General features: G+C 43.0%; 1 protein-coding gene across 1 annotated transcript in view; it reads left to right on the top strand.

Moving 5' to 3' along the window:
* The first annotated feature begins 266 nt into the window (after window positions 1-266).
* The window catches only part of LOC105481999 (family with sequence similarity 234 member B), a 36,664-nt gene continuing 20,617 nt past the window's right edge, over window positions 267-16,313 (top strand). Inside the window, exons 1-3 of the mRNA XM_011741835.2 lie at window positions 267-411; window positions 11,312-11,707; window positions 14,202-14,300. Of these exons, the coding sequence (XP_011740137.1) occupies window positions 375-411; window positions 11,312-11,707; window positions 14,202-14,300 (532 nt within the window). The 5' untranslated portion in view covers window positions 267-374. The remainder of the gene's footprint in view (window positions 412-11,311; window positions 11,708-14,201; window positions 14,301-16,313) is intronic.

Below are 16,313 nucleotides of genomic sequence, written 5' to 3'. Positions count from 1 at the left end.
ACTTGCCCAAGATGGCCCAGCTAGTAAGTGATGCAAGCAGGATTCAAATCCAGTCTGCCTGATTTCAAAGACCACGTACATTGCACAATCCACACCTCCTTAAATATCTCGTTCGAATCATTTTCACTGCAAGCTTACGGGGTATTTTCTCCCCATTTCACTGACAAGGCAAGTGAGACTCAGAATGGTGAGGTGACCTGCACAGGTAGGGTGGAAGAAAAGCCTGCGGAGCTTGTACTCGGGCTTGGCTTCCCTCGGCTCTGTCCCCAGCAAGCAGGTCTCACCTTTCCCGGTGCCAGCCCGGCGCACCGCCCGCCCGGAACTACGCTTCCCGGCAGAACCCGGGCGTGCGCACGCGCACCGGGGCCTCCGCCATGGCGACCGTGCTGTCCAGGGCGCTCAAGCTCCCGGGTAAGGAGTCGCAACCTTGCGACCACCCTGTCCCCGCCAGTGTTGGAATAAGGGCAGGCGAGGTTCTGGGGTGAGGCCGGTCGGGCCTTGGCCTCAACCCAGACACAGCTGCAGGCGCCCAGTGGCGAGGAGGGTGCAGTCCCTGGGGGCTGGGGTTCCTGTGCCACCAGGGGGCGAGAGGGGCGTCCAGCGGGGCAGGGGTCGCGGGCGCCGGGCGAACGCGGAGACGCGCGGGGAGAGGGCGCCGAGCAGGTGTTGTGGCGGGGAGTGTCAGGACGCCGGTCGCCGCTGTCCCAAGGGGAGGCTAGTGAGAGGAGCATCCTTCCCGAGCGCCGCGGACCGGGCACCGCGGGGACTCCGGCGCCTTCTGTCTTGGCTGGACCTGGGCGGGGGCGGCGGGACGGCGAGTGGCCCTCTGTGGATCATCCCCTCTACCTAATGACAGCAGCGAAGCATCCATGAGGCAGGTGGGACAGGTGTTTACGTCCCTTCCTAGTTTACAGAAGACAAAATGAGAGTTATTTGGCTAATTGAATTGTCCCAGGTCTCTCAAGTATTGGGAAAGCTCGGCCTTGAACGTCAGGGGTCTTTTCACTCTAAATCCTGAACTTATGATTCCACTTGGTCGGTCTCCAGCTGCCGAGATTAAGCATGGGAAATGATTTGGCACCTATAAGTTGAAGATAATGTATGGAATCTTCTTTAAGGCAGCGTTAGGGGTGATGACAACTTCCAGAGCTGATTCAGTACTTCGGGCAGCAGCTCCAAGTTTTTTTTCCTTTCTTTTTTTTTTTTTTTCCTTCCTGAACCTCCAGAGTAGGATTGTACTGTTAGAAACTTGCTATTTTAATAAAAATATATTTATTCCACACAAGTAAATTTTAAACATTAGGCTTTAGAAAAACTGATGGTTCTATCTAAATAAGTTTTAAGCATTAAACTATAAACATTTGTTTGCTGATAATTTGTATTAGAGGGAAAAGCAGTTGCTTTCACTGTTATCTCTAGAGAGGGCTCTTTGGGTGTTGGGTGGATAGCTAGTTTGAGGTTGCAGGGGGATTACAGGGTCCTTGTTCTCAAGGAGCTTCCAGTTTGCTACCCTGAAGTGAACCTTGCCATTTGGATGACACTGGGTTGGATATTAATTTGCATTTCTGTCCCCAGACTTCATGACCTCAGACAGATTTTTTTTTTTTTTTTTAATGGGCTCATTGGAACATTGGAAGGAACACTGATAGTATCTGTCTTGGAATGTGTACATAACACTGGAATTAAATGAGAGACGTGGCCCTTTACTTGCAGGATTAATTTTTTACTTTGAAGAGAGTAGCCTTGTATATCCTTAGTGTAGAATGATATCCTCCCAGAGGGATAATAAGATGTCAGACACATTTAGCTTTATTTCTTTTTTTCTTTTAGGGTCCTTTTTTTTTTTAAACATTTTTATTTCAGTGTAGGTCATTGTTATTCTCTAAGAATGAGAATGCGGGGAAATCTTGCTTTAGCAACTCTTGAGCTCTTTTGTGTTCTTATGCCCCAAGGCTGTGGTGTTATTACTCCCTGGAGTATTAGTTGTAGGAACTGGTTGGGGTTCCCATAGCCCAGTCCCTGAGCCTGTTTGGCAGGCAGCTTGGCCCTGAACCCTGAGACATGCTTGATACCTTTTTAGGCCCAGATATAGTAGGCATGTGTTCTTTCATGTGATGTGGGTTTTAAGAAAATAAAACCACTTGCACTTTTCCTCGTCTTCTTGCCCTTTCTTGCCTCCACCCAAAATACTATTGTTAGTTTTTGCATTAGGTACAAGTTGTTTTCATATAGCTTTTTTTGACTCCCCTGTAATTGGGGTTCTGAGACTGCTGTCCTGTTTGGGCTACTGTGTTATGTTCCCGTAGTTAACATCCCCACTGTTTTCTTTTTTGTTTTTGTTTTTGAGATGGAGTTTCGCTCTTCTTGCCCAGGCTGGAGTGCAATGGCATGATCTCGGTTCACTGCAACCTCCGCCTTCTGGGTTCAAGCAATTCTCCTGCCTCAGCCTCCCGAGTAGCTGGGATTACAGGCATGCTCCACAACACCCGGCTAATTTTGTATTTTTAGTAGAGATGGGGTTTCTCCATGTTGGTCAGGCTGGTCGCGAACTCCTGACCTCAGGTGATCGCCTGCCTTGGCCTCCCAAAGTGCTGGGTTTACAGGCGTGAGCCACTGTGCCAAGCCCCAACATCCCTACTGTTTTCATGTGTGAGGACGTCAGGATGGAATGGTGGCTGAGAGCATGAAACAGGCTCAGATTCAAATCCAGTCTTTACTTAATTAGTTACTTAATCTCTTTAAGCTTTAGTTTCCTCATCTGTAACAATAACATTATTATGGAACATTCACTCTATGCCACACATTCTACTACATATTTACCTCCTAGGGTTATCTGAAATAGTAAAGGACATGGATGTACTTAGGAGATCTAGTAAGCTCTGACATACGTTAATTAGTCAGTAAGTGTTAGCTGTTGTCATCAGCACCATGCTCATTTATGAATGTGATACCTGAAGGAAGGCTTGATGTAATAGTGAGCTCTTGACAGATCTCAGCAGCCTTGTTAGAAAAGAGCAGTTTCGCTAAGCTCGGGAAGGAAAGATGTTTGGCTCACATGCATAAAATGAGGTTAATTAGTAGCAGAAGGCCAATATGACATTCATAAAGCCAGTAGGACAGCTTGTCTCCTAAGTATATATGTATTTTTTTCCTTAGGCCATTTTATAGTTTGAAGGTCAAACACTGGAGGGAATATCAGAGCAAAATGATTTTTTATGATTTGTTTTATTTGTGTAACTTAGAGTCATTATATGCCCTTGGATAAACTAACCCATGATATGAATTATTTACCTTTAGTTGCAGTAGAGTGTATTGTATAGTATATGTACAGTACAGTGTATGCTATAGTATCATATATGTTATAGAATAGTGTATGTTTTAGTATATTTCCTGAAAACATTTGGGTATGGTATAATTGCATCACTTTCCTATTTGTGTTTTCCTCTCTACCATTTTGGAAATCCTATTATATTTAAACAGCATCTTTAGTCTTCCTAAGAGGAAAAGCAATAGCTGTGGAAAGCTCACTTACAATGATTTGCTATGAAATCAGTGCCCTCTCCCTTATTCTTTGAAAACCTTTCATTCATTAAAAATTTGGGTGCTGGCTGAAAGTAGCAAGGAAGCGAGTGAGTGTTAAGTGTCCTGAACTTGGAAGCTGGATTTGATGCCTAGCTCCTCAGCCTGAGTAGGACTTAAGGCAAGTTGGCGGACTTCTTTTCCTTCACTCTCTCTTATTGTCTTTCTGTAAATAGAAAAAAAAATTATTTAAGACTTCTGTAATAAAAACTTGCAGTCGGTGATCCTTAAGCTGAAGTTTGTTTTTGCACTATCTGAAAAAAATTAGTATAAAAGTATTTATTCCTCTGAAAAGGCTGGCCAAGAACTGGCCCCTAGTCTTCTGTAATGTAAAGAAAGCACAGGAGTATGATAACTCTGAGCACTTGTGTGCTTGTCTTTATATTTCGGCGATATCCTGGCTGGGTCAGAATGCTTGGACATCAAATTGCATGTTCTTTCTCTGAGGACTTTTGAGATATTGCTCCACCATCTTTTAATAGTGTGTGTGACTATGGAGAAATCTTTGCCTGATTTTTGTTCCCGTCAGTAGTGACTTGATTCTTTTTCCTTTGGCCTGGCTGCTCATAGGATTCCTTCTTTGTCCTTGAAGTCCTGTGCCTTTACTAGGATGTATTTCAGTATTGATTCTTCTGAATCAGTTTTTTTTGGGACTCTGTGTACTCATTATTCTGCAGTTTTAGGTCTTTATTGTAGGAACTTTTTTTTTTGCAACCCTTTAAAATACTGCTTTTGGTATTTTCTTTTCTGTTATCCTCTTCCGTCATGCATATATTGGCTCACCTTTGTTGTCAGTATCTATCATGTTGTTTCTAGTCTTTTTAAAAAGCCTTGATTTTTTTCCATGGGATCATATGTAGCCAGTACAGACTTTGAGGCCAGACTGGTTTTGAATTGTTACCTATCACTTGCTGTTTAACTATGGGCCAGTGTGTTAGTCTGTTTTTGCACTGCTAATAAAGACATACTTGAGACGAGGCAATTTACAAAAGAAAGAGATTTAATGGACTTACAGTTCCATGTGCCTAGGGAGGCCTCACAATCATGGTGGAAGGTAAAAGGCACATCTTACATGGTGGTGGCAAGAGAGAGAATGAGAACCAAGCGAAACAGAGTTCCCCTTGTAAAACCATCAGATCTCGTGAGACTTATTCACTACCATGAGAACAGTATGGGAGAAACTGCCCCCATGATTCAATTATCTCCCATTGGGTCCCTCCCACAACACATGGGAATTATGGGAGTACAATTCAAGTTGAGATTTGGGTGGGGACACAGAGCCAAACCATATCCGCTTAACTTAAACTTCAAAGCCTCAGCTTCCTCGTCTTGAAAGTGAAGACAGTAATGTGTCTACCTCACACAGTTGTTATGAAGATTTGCTGAGATAAGAATTTTTTTTTTGAGACGAAGTCTTGCTCTGTTACTCAGGCTGGAGTGCAGTGGCACGGTCTCAACTCACTCTAACCTCCACCTCCCCAGGTTCAAACAATTTTAATGCCTCAGCCTCCTGAGTAGCTGGGGTTACAGGCGCCTGCCACCACACATGGCTAATTTTTGTATTTTCAGTAGACACGGGGTCTTGCCATGTTGGCCAGGCTGGTCTTGAAGTCCTGGCCTGAAGTGATCCCTCGCCTTGGCCTCGCAAAGTGCTGGGATTACAGGCGTGAGTCAACACCCCTGGCCTGAGATAAGACATTAAAAGGGCTTGGAAGAGTGTAGGATAAGTGTTCAGAACTGCCAGCTGTAGTTATTTCCATTTCATTTTGCTTGATTTTCACTAGTCTGTTCTTTATGTCTCTGACTCTGTTTTCAGCAATATCTGTTCCTTTAGCTGATTCCAATAAGGATTTCTTTTCTCAAATTGGTTTTTTATTTTTTCCAGTGTTTTCCTGAGTGCTTATTTCAGAGAAGACGATTTTCCTAAATTTCCCAGACTCTGTGGGGAAGTATATGTTCATTATTTCTTCCATCTTGTGGTGTGATTTGTCCAGCATTTGTTCTTCAGCTAATTGTTTGCTATGTTTCATTGTTATTCTTGAATATTCATAGAGCTTTGTGGTATCTTGTGGAATGAGTACTAAACATGGCTTCTTTCTGGTTATTACTCACATTTAAATGGGGCAGTTGTTTGACAGCCTGGCTATTGCCAGAAGGGTGATGTAGGGCAGTTGGAAGCTAGAATGTAATCCAGGCCTGTTAAGTCAGCTGGCTCCCCACCAGCACGCTTCCTGTGTGGATGTCTCTATCCTGGCTAGGACGAGGCTTTTCACAGGACTGTAGGGTGCTGGTTTGGCGTTTCCTTCACTGACTTTGTTGTGCCAGTTATCAATTTATTGCCTGTGAACTCCAAATTCACCTTTGTTGACTGATCTGTGAAAGCGGGTGTGAGCCCTTTTAAATATCGTTTGTCCTGCCTTGGATATTGTCTCTCAGTCCTAGGGGACCTTGTAGAGTTCTCTTCCATCTTTATGTTTACTCTCCTGTCTTCGCTTAGTAATTTTTTATGTTAAACTTGTCCTCTTTGAACTACTGCTTGGCTTCTGCCTCCTGACTGGGCGCAGTCAGAGTGATTATGCCCGGTGACTTTTCGAACCTGCCATCCTGACAGTGGGCTTTTTGTGACGATGTCAGCTTGTGCTTTTCCTCCTTCGGTCCTACTTCCCTTTGACTCTGTGGTGTCGAATGGGGCTCATTGGTGCTTCTGTGACCCCAGACTTTGTCTTTCCAAGCGAGCAATTACTGGTTTGGCTGTATTTGTGGAACAAGGGAGGTAGTATAACTTGTTGGTTAGAACAACAAGTAGACTCTGCAGTCAGATGCCTGGGTTTGAATCCTGGCTTTTCTTTTGGCTAGTTCTGTGATCTTAGCCATCTTACCTCTCTATGTTTTATTTTTCTTGTTGATAAAATGGGGGATAATAATAATAATATCTACCATATGAGGTTGATGTGAGGATTCAATGAATTAACACATGCAAAATGCTTGGATCAGTGCCTGGGACAGTAGGCACTCAATACACTTCCAGTTGTCATCGTCATCATCATCATCATCGTCATCATCATCTTACTGTTGTCATGATTATGAATGCTGTGAACTCGGCTCATTGCTGAAGATCTGCAATGTATGTGCAATATATATCCACAAGATGTATTTGCCTGCTCTTACTGAGCTTTCTCAGCTGAGTACAAGTTTCAGTGCATTTGGTTCATAACTTGTGGTTTGGGAATGCGACTGTTTCCTATTTTGTGTTCTATTTTTATTTTTCTTTATTTGTCTTCCTGGTTTTAGGAAGAGAATGTGACAGAAATGCCCACTTTTGCCATCGTTAACTAGAAGCATGTAATCTTGCTAAACAGACCAATTTGACAGCAGCTTTTTTCTCAAGGAATGCTTGCAAATTGTTTTATAAATTTCTTACAGATTTTATAAGTTCCTGGAGCATATGCTTCTCTTCCTGCCTGCCTGTGATAGTACATAGCATGAGAAAAGTGAATTTCCTTTAAATTGTTTTGCTGGGCAGCATTTTATTAATGATTTCACTTTGACAAAGGTACTGTTTTAGCCCGATATGTTTCTTGCAGGGTGGAGACTGACTAGCAAGATTGAATTTGATGTCGATGCTAAATTTTTCACTTGGTGCTAAAAATCCAATTGCACAATTATAGGGTGGCTTAAGCATGTGTTCAAAATGCTTGGGAGTTTTAATTGAATCAGTATGTGATGTGAATGCCAAGAAAGCTATCAAGATCTTACATTATAGAAATTGAACTGTTGTTTGCTATCTGGAGTAGATAGGAAATAGGTCTGCCCTCCCTTTCTCTGGTCAGACTGTACCTAGGATTGTATCCAGTTCCAGGAACCATACTTTAAAAAGCACAGACGTATCACATTGTGTCCAGAGGAGAATGACCAGGATGTTGAGGACACCTGAAACAATGCTTCTTCAAGTCATGGGTTGAGAGAGGTGGAGGTGTTTGACTTGGAGATGAGAAGAGTGGGGGAGGGCACTGGGAGATACAATGCCAGCACCAGTGATGGCAATGATAATAATAGAAGCTAAAATTTGTTGTGTGACTATAAGCCAGGCACTGAGAACCACACATATATTATCTTATTGGATTCTCATCACAATCGTATGAGCTAAAAAGAATAATTATTCCATTTCATAAATAGGGAAATTGATGCTCAATAAAGTTAAGAAATTTGAGACCACATAGTTCATAAGAGATATAGCCAGGATTTGGCTTGATGTTTGATTGTGAAGAATTGAGCTCTTAAATACCATATCATATGTCTCTTGTGACTGATACCTTTGAGTGTTTGAAGGACTTGCATGTGAAAGAGGGATCCCAGAAATTAAAACTGGGGTAGATAATTGGCAACTTCCCAGAAAAAAATTCTTGAATCAGTGTAAAGAATTTTTTTCTAAATTAGAGGTCAGTGTAGCCCTAATACAGGTTACATTCAGGTGTTTGCTAAGTGACTGATTGGTAGGTCTTTGTAAGTAGCTAGTTGTAAGTTTGGGATGGGGTGGGGATGGATTATGTGATCTTTAAGGTCTCTTGCTGTGCTTTCTCAAGTGACTCTAGAGTTGAGAACTCTGTGTGTGCTTTCCTGTTTTTCAGATACATATAAACATTTTAAATTGTCAAAAAATACATACACCATAAAATTTACTATCTTAACCATTTTAAGTATACAGGTCAGTATTAATTGTATATGCACCTCATCTCTAGTACTTTTTCATCTTGTAAAACTGAAACTCCATACTTATTCAGTAACAACTTTTCCTTCTACCTCCAGACCTAGGCAACAACCATTCTACTTTCTGTTTCTGTGAATGTGACTACTCTAGATAACTCATATAAGTGGAATCACACAGTATTGTCTTTTTGTGCATGGCTCATTTCACTTAGCATAATGTCCTCAAGGTTCATCCATTTTGTAGCAAGTGTCAGAAGTTCCTTCCTTTTTAGAGCTGAATAATATTCCGTGGTATGTACATATCACATTTTGTTTATCATGTCAGGTGTATTTTAGCTAAAAAACAAAACAAAAACAATCACTTTAAAAAGCATTAGAGTTAATATTATTCTAACAACCCATGGCTCTGTGTGCAAATTATTATGTATAGAGTTATCTGGGATGGTTAGGGAATGCTGTGCCCTAATTTACCAAATAATTTGGTTCATGGAGTAGAAATACAAATTGAAGGAGATTATCTGGAACCTCTACTGACCCCATGGCATATTCTGAAAGTACTATTTTGAATTAAGTTTCTAATAACTGATTTATTTTCTTGTAATTTGTGCCTTTTAAAAATCAAATATAATATTTATTGGGCAAAGTGTGTAGCTTTGAAAATAAAAATAAATGGAAATAATTTCTAGTTATTAGGATGACAGATTATTCAGTATTTCTTTGGATTTTTTTTGAAAGTCCTTAATGTTATAATTCTGTGGAATGTTCATTTTAAAAAATCTAAAATTTATTGTTTTTTTAATGTACCAAATACTAAACTTTAACACCACAAGTTTTACTTCCAACATCTGGTATTGGAGGAACCAGCCACCAGTATTTCAACGTAGGTTCTTTCTATTTTCCCTAAGTGTAGCCGGTCTGAGAAATAAAGAGAAAGAGTACAAAGAGAGGGATTTTATAGCTGGGCCTCTGGGGGTAACATCACATATCAGTAGGTCCGTAATGTCCCGAGCCGCAAAACCAGCAAATTTTTATTAGGGATTTTAAAAGGGAAAGAGGTGTATGAACAGGGAGTAGGTCACAAAGATCACGTGCTTCAAAGGGCAATAAAGATCACAAGGCAAAGGCAAAATTAGAATTACTCATGAGGGTGTATGTCCCGCTGTGCATGTATTGTCTTGATAAACGTCTTAACAGAAAACAGGGTTGGAGAGCAGAGAACCAGTCTGACCAAAAATTACCAGGTTGGAATTTCCCCATCCTAGTAAGCCTGAGGGTACTTTGGGAGACCAGGGCGTGTTTCAGTCCTTATCTCAACCACATAAGATAGACACTCCCAGAGCGGCCATTTATAGCCCTCCCCCAAGGAATGCATTCCTTCCCCAGGGTATTCCTTGCTGGGAAAGTAGTTCAGCGATATCTTCCCTACTTGCACATCCGTTTTTTAGGCTCTCTGCAAGAAGAAAAATATGACTCTATTCTGCCCAACCCCGCAGGCAGTTGGTTATCTTCCCTTGTTCCCTGAGAATTGCTGTTATTCTGTTCTTTTTCAAGGTGCACCGATTTCATATTGTTCAAACATACATGTTTTACAATCAGTTTGTACAGTAGTGGTCCTGAGGTGATGTACATTCTCAGTTTATGAAGATAATGGGATTAAGAGATTAAAGTAAAGACAGACATAAGAAATTATAAGAGTATTATTAGGGAAGGGATAAATGTCCATGAAATCTTCACAATTTATGATCAGAGATTGCAGTAAAGACAGGCATAAGAAATTATAAAAGTATTAATTTTGGGAATTGATAAATGTCCATGAAATCTTCACAATTTATGTTCTCCTGCCGCGGTTCCAGCAGGTCTCTCCATTCGGGGTCCCTGACTTCCTGCAACAATCTGGTCTCCATATAGTGTTTTATTCTTTCATTTTATTAATTGAACAAACTGAGATATAATGTATGAAATGACATCACCAAGGCCAAGGTGACCCAGAGGTAGACACTAGCATTAGTAATTATTCTTTTCCTCTTTTTAATTAGCTGGGTTATGTGTTTTTTATTTTTAATATTTCCTCTGAACAAAAGATTTAATGATAGAGTTTACATTAGTGATAGATTACCAGATAAAGTCTCCCCAAAAGAAACATTTTCTTGGTTGTTACTTGGTGGTAACATGAAGTAAAGGCATAAAATCATTCAGTCATTGGCAGTGAGGCCAAGGGGTGAGTGGCTTGGGAGAAGGTGTGCCTAGGCCTTTCTGTAATTTCTGTCTCAGCTATCCCAAATCAACACTGCAGGCTAAGTAAAAAAAAGTGCTTGCCGTGCAAAGCAGCCTCAAGGCAAGTCCCTTACTTCTGTATTCCAGCTAGATCACCACCCCTCCCAGAATGCTTGCTCAGAAGAGCAGTTTTTGGGGGTAAACACTATTTACTAAAAGATATACTGAAAGGGCCTTCAAATCACAGGATGGTTCTTAGAAGTGAGATTTCAATACATCTTCAGATGAACATTCAGTGTTCAACTTTCTAAGTTGTTTCCATAGAAACAGTTGGGAAGCCACAGATATCGGGCTGTGAGAAGCAGTGTATGGAGAATAATTGTTCTAAAAGTTTACCAGGAAAGATTAGGACGTCACAGATGTAAGAAAATCTGAGGCAGTATACACATTAGGCACATGGAGAGTTGACACGAAGCCATGGTCTTTTTCTTGAGTGAGATTCGAACACATTAAGAGAGCTTTCTTTTTAAACTGAAGACATTTTAAATTTGCTAACTTCTGCCTCCTTTTCCGTTGTCTTCAACTCATGCAGGCAGTGATCCTGGAGCACTGCTTTTGTTTTTCCTTCCATTCCTAACCCCCGCTTCTCTGGCTTGTTTTACAGATAGCCACCAAGGTTCAAACTTGATGTAAACCTGGATTTTTTTGTTTTAGTTTTCTGTGTTCTCCTGGGTATTTACAGATGCCATATATTTGGTGAGGGTGTCTCCTCCCCAGTTCTCCTTGACTGTCTGTTTTTCTGTCTTTTCAGGGAAGAAGAGTCCAGACCTAGGGGAGTATGATCCCCTCACCCAGGCTGACAGTGATGAGAGTGAAGACGATCTGGTGCTTAACTTGCAGAAGAATGGAGGGGTCAAAAATGGGAAGAGTCCTTTGGGAGAAGCGCCAGAACCCGACTCAGATGCTGAGGTTGCAGAGGCTGCAAAGCCACATCTTTCGGAAGTCACCACGGAGGGCTACCCCTCGGAACCCCTTGGGGGCCTGGAACAGAAGGCAGCCTCCTCCCTGGTGTCATATGTGCGCACATCTGTCTTCCTGCTGACTTTGGGGATCTCGATGATCCTGGTCCTCCTGTGTGCTTTCCTGATCCCCTGTCCTCCCAGAGATCTGCACAGCACCTGGAGCCGCCATTTGGGCTCCCAGGGAGGTGAGCTGCAGAATCTTCAGCCCTAATCCTGTGAAACTTCATGCTATCTCTCATTACATTTAAACTTTCCTCTAAATCTGAAAACTTAATATGTGTCATGTGGCATTCCCCACTCTGCCCTCCCCGCTGTGTGGAGGTGGCAAGGAGATTAAGATTTGAAAGAAAACAAACACCTCCAAAAACCTGGGAATCACTGCTCTGTGTGTCTGTTGGCATTGGTCTTTATTCGACCCAGAGAGGACGGGGCTGGTTTGCTGGGTTCCTGCTGTGGAGCCAGCACTGTATCGGGGAAATGCAAAGCTGTAGGAAGGGCTATTTACAGAGAAAAGCAAGGTTCAAGGCCTGGCTGCACCAGGTATAGGGCTCTTGTAGAACCCTTCGACATTCGTTGATTATAGAGGCCTGATCTAATTTAAATGATAAAATAATTTCATTTCCTGTAAAAGATAGTTGCTATCTTTTCTTTCTTGCTTCTCATGGTTAGGGTGGTGCTGTCTGAGTAATTCCAGCTATTCTGTCTCCTTTTGGAGCAGGCTTCTTTAAAACCTCTTGCTCTAGAATGGGACTTACGTCTCACCTGTGTTGAGTAGTCCTGTCTCTTGTGAACTGGATTAGGCTCTCCTCAGACCCTGGCATCCTGTTGATCTAGAAATGTTTATCTCTGCCACTTCTCTGAGCCCAGTTGGATTAGCTTCTGACAAGTTCTGTGTTCTCATCTTCAGTTTCTCTGAAGGCAAGTTTAATTTACATATATTTATATACAGTCTAAAGGTGACAGATTGTTGGTGTGTCTGCCACCCAGCTTTAGAAATAGAACATCATTGAGACCTTCACAATCTCTTGTGTGTCCCTCCTGACCACATCCTCCTCTGCCCACCAAAGGCCTCTGCTATCCTGAATTTTTTGTTGATTATTCCTTTTTCTGTAAAGTTTAACCATGTCAATATGCCAGGTTTTAAATTTTACATGAATTTAATCATGCAGTCTTCTGTGAACTGCCTTTTTTTTTTTTGTGACAGAGTCTTGCTCTGTCACCCAGGCTGGAGTGCAGTGGCACAATCTCAGCTCACTGCTGAGACTTCGCCTCCTGAGTTCAAGTGATTTTCGTGCCTTAGCCTCCCATGTAGCCGGGATTACAGGAGCTCGCCACCATGCCTGGCTAATTTTTGTATTTTCAATAGAGACGGGGTTTCGCCATTTTGGCCGGGCTGATCTTGAACTCCTGACCTCAGATGATCCGCCTGCCTCGGCCTCCCAAAGTGCTGGATTTATAGGTGTGAGCCACTGCGCCCAGCCCGTGACCTGCTTTTTTGTGCCACTTAATTTTCTGAAAACAATTTATTGAGATTCATCTATATTGACGCATTATACCTGGAATTTATTCATTTTCACTACTGTCTAATTTTCCATGGTATGAATATCCCATGATTTATCCATTTTACTGTTGATGAACCTTTAAGTAATGCTTCCAGTCTTTTTTTTTTTTTTTTTTTTTTTTTTTAAATAAATAAGTGATGCTGCTAAGAACATTTTTGTGTGTGTTTCCTATTGCAGTGTATAAGAATTTCTCTAAGGCATAAACCTGGGAGTAAAATTGCTGGATCATACCACAGGGTGTGTGCATGCTCATTATTAGTAGTTTATGTTAAATTATTTTCCAACGTGGTTGTACCAATTTACACTTCCACTAGCAGTGTGTGAGTTCTCTCCAAATTGTGTGGGCATCCTCGGAGTCCACACTGTTGGGTGGTCGGGGGATGGAAGTCCAGACTCCACACGAGGCCTCTGCTGACACCACCCCTGTGGAGAGGAGGGAGAGGGCTGCCTTGTTGGTGCTAGTTGGGGTGGAACTCCTTTGGTCCTGCTCGGTGAGGATGACAGTCCTGGCCCCCAGCTGGCTTTCTCTGACATGACCCTGATGGTGGTGGTGGTGGTGGGGTGCCTTGTTACATCCAGGAGAGGATGGGAGCCCGGCTCCACGTTCAGCCTTTGCTATATGGGTGGGTGGAGCTGGGCCCATAATTTTATCTGGGGTGTTTGGTTGGAGTAGGACAGTTATCTAAAACTTTCCTGTCTTGCTGGACTGCACCTTTCCTGGGCTTTTGGCTAGGGAAGCCAGCCTTATCTGGGGCTTTTTTTGTCTGTACCTGTGGTGTTTTTCAGTTGCTGGCTTTTCCAGCACCCTGTCTGGGTATTATGAGGCCAAAAGAAAACCCAGAGGACTCATCACCTTGTCATTCCTTGGGTCTTGCAGTCCCTAGCTGGTCTACTTCCTTCTCTCCGCCTTTTAGAGTTGTCTTATGTTGGTTGTACATACAGTGTGCAGGACTTTTCGATGCACTTAGCCGGGGTGAGGGGAGCAGGGAGTAGGGAGAGGTGTGTCTACTGTACCTAGTCAAGGAACTGGAGTCTGCCTGGTGTTTATAGAGCTACTGGCAACAGAGAACTGGTTTGTGGTGACTTGCTCAGGACCTTTTTGTTTTTTGTATAACAGGTGGGGACCTGTCTCCATTGGAATTGGCTGATGTGAATGGAGATGGCCTGCGTGATGTGCTTCTCTCCTTTGTGATGTCAAGGAATGGGAGTGCAGTAGGTAAGTGACGTGTCTTTTCAAGACTGCTACAGGGATACCGTCAGCTAGGAGAAAACATCAGAGCTGTGTCCCAAGTGGTACTGCAGAAGGATCTGCAGTGAACAGAAAGTTAACCTTGGTTCTGGCATACATGAAAACCCTCATAGGAAAGCTTCCACATATAAATAAAGCTCAGTCTAAAAAATCAGAAGGAATTATAGCTGGAAGGAATTTTTAGTCGTGACCAGGCCAGTGGAGAAACTGCGATGCAGAGAGGAAGCGACTTGCTCACACACTTTGCAATGAACAGTGTTTAGTCCTCGGGTTTCATGGGTTTTCTCCTGGTTTTCCATTGCTTCTTAGATTATAGTGAACATTGACTTTATGCTACCTTCCTATTCCTGGCAGAAAAGTTTTGTTCATAGACTTACACATCTTTACACACATACCTGTTGGCCGGGTGTTTTCCTTTCCCCCTTCAGTTTACGCTTGTAGACCTGCTGTCCATCCTGCTCTCTGCATGGGGAAGCTGAGCTGTATGGATGGTATCAACAGGCTTCCTTGCCTGCTGGTCTGCTTTCAATGGGGAGCACAGCTCAGGAATGGGAGGGGAGGAAGAGTGTGAGGGGAGGTATTCACTCCCCTGGCTCCCTCCCCGCCGGGGTCACCGCAGGATGGCTGCTACAGCCTTGACCCTGGGTCACAGCTCGTTTCAAGGTGGCCCTCTTATAGGACTTTGCTTTTCTGGATTCCAGTAATTGCATCCTCTCCTTGTGTCTTTGTGGGGGAGCCTAACAGTTCTGAGGGTCTGCACTATAACTTGTGGTGTTTCTACACGCTGGCCACATCTTTGTGAATAGTCTCCTTATGAAACCGTCCACCACTTACCCTAATTTAGGGTGCTGTTTCTGGGATCCCAGCTTTTACACATGTCAGCTGTAGAAAAAGAAAAATGTTCTAATTTCAGCCTAAGTACACAAGGCTTTTGGTTGGTCCTGCAGTCTCCACTACAGTGGAGTCAAACTGCAGGCTGTGAGCTGATGCAGGGACCTAGTTTGATGTTGAGGGTGCCCTAGTGACTGCTTTTAAGTCATCTAGGCCTTGGAATACACGTCTAGGTGTGTTTTAGAGAATTCTAAACCACATCTCTTACATTAGTAGGGGTGGCTTTCTGAGGCCCACATGAGATGTAAAAGCAATCTGGGTGGAGATCTGCTATAGAGAGCATCTCCAGCCTAGGAGTAGATTTCCGTGCAATCAAAACTTGATTACGCTTTTCCTGCCTGTGACTTCTGAAGTAAAAATCTTCCCCATCTACTTAGATTTAGAGATGTTTTTAGTCATTTGGTATCTTATGTGGTTTGCTTCATATCAAGACTCATAATGGCAAGGCCGTGGGTTTGGACACAATATAGACCAGGCTGATTTGGCCACAGACTGCGCAAATAAGGATGTAGTGAACATATGGTGCTTTCTATGTGTTGACACACCATTGTCAGCACGTAACGTATGAAGGAATTTATCCCTCCACACAGTCCTGTGAGGTAGACTCATTATTATTCCCCTTTTGCACATGAGGAAGGTGAGACACCGTGAGGTTAAAGAACTTGCCCGAAGTCCTGCCGCTGGTAAATGGTGGAGCTGGGGATTCAGATCCAAGGAGTCCGGCTCTGGAGTTCATGTCCTTGACCCTCATGCCAAGCTGCTGTGCCCATAACCCACAAAGCTCTGTGCCACTGGACACAGAGGAATTAAGTTTTTGGTCTATTCACTTGTTCCTTCATTCAGCAACTGTGTGTTGATGCTGACTGTGTGGCAGCCACTGCGCACCTTCTCTAGAGTTCTGCTGATTACACACAGACTGCCGAACAAGAGCAGCCTGGCCTCAGCCTCGAGGAGTCATGGTCTAGCAGGAAGGGGTAACGCATCACCACCTGGGAAAAGATGAGCTAGAGCATTGTAGGATGGAGTAGGTTCCTCCAGTAGGGAGAACTGCACAGGATAGGGATCCTAGCACCTTTGAGAAGCCTGGAA

Source organism: Macaca nemestrina, chromosome 10 (genome assembly GCF_043159975.1).
Source record: "Macaca nemestrina isolate mMacNem1 chromosome 10, mMacNem.hap1, whole genome shotgun sequence".
Lineage (NCBI taxonomy): Eukaryota > Metazoa > Chordata > Mammalia > Primates > Cercopithecidae > Macaca > Macaca nemestrina.
The sequence above is the reverse complement of the archived record's forward strand: the minus strand, read 5'-3'. Positions and strand labels throughout refer to the sequence as shown.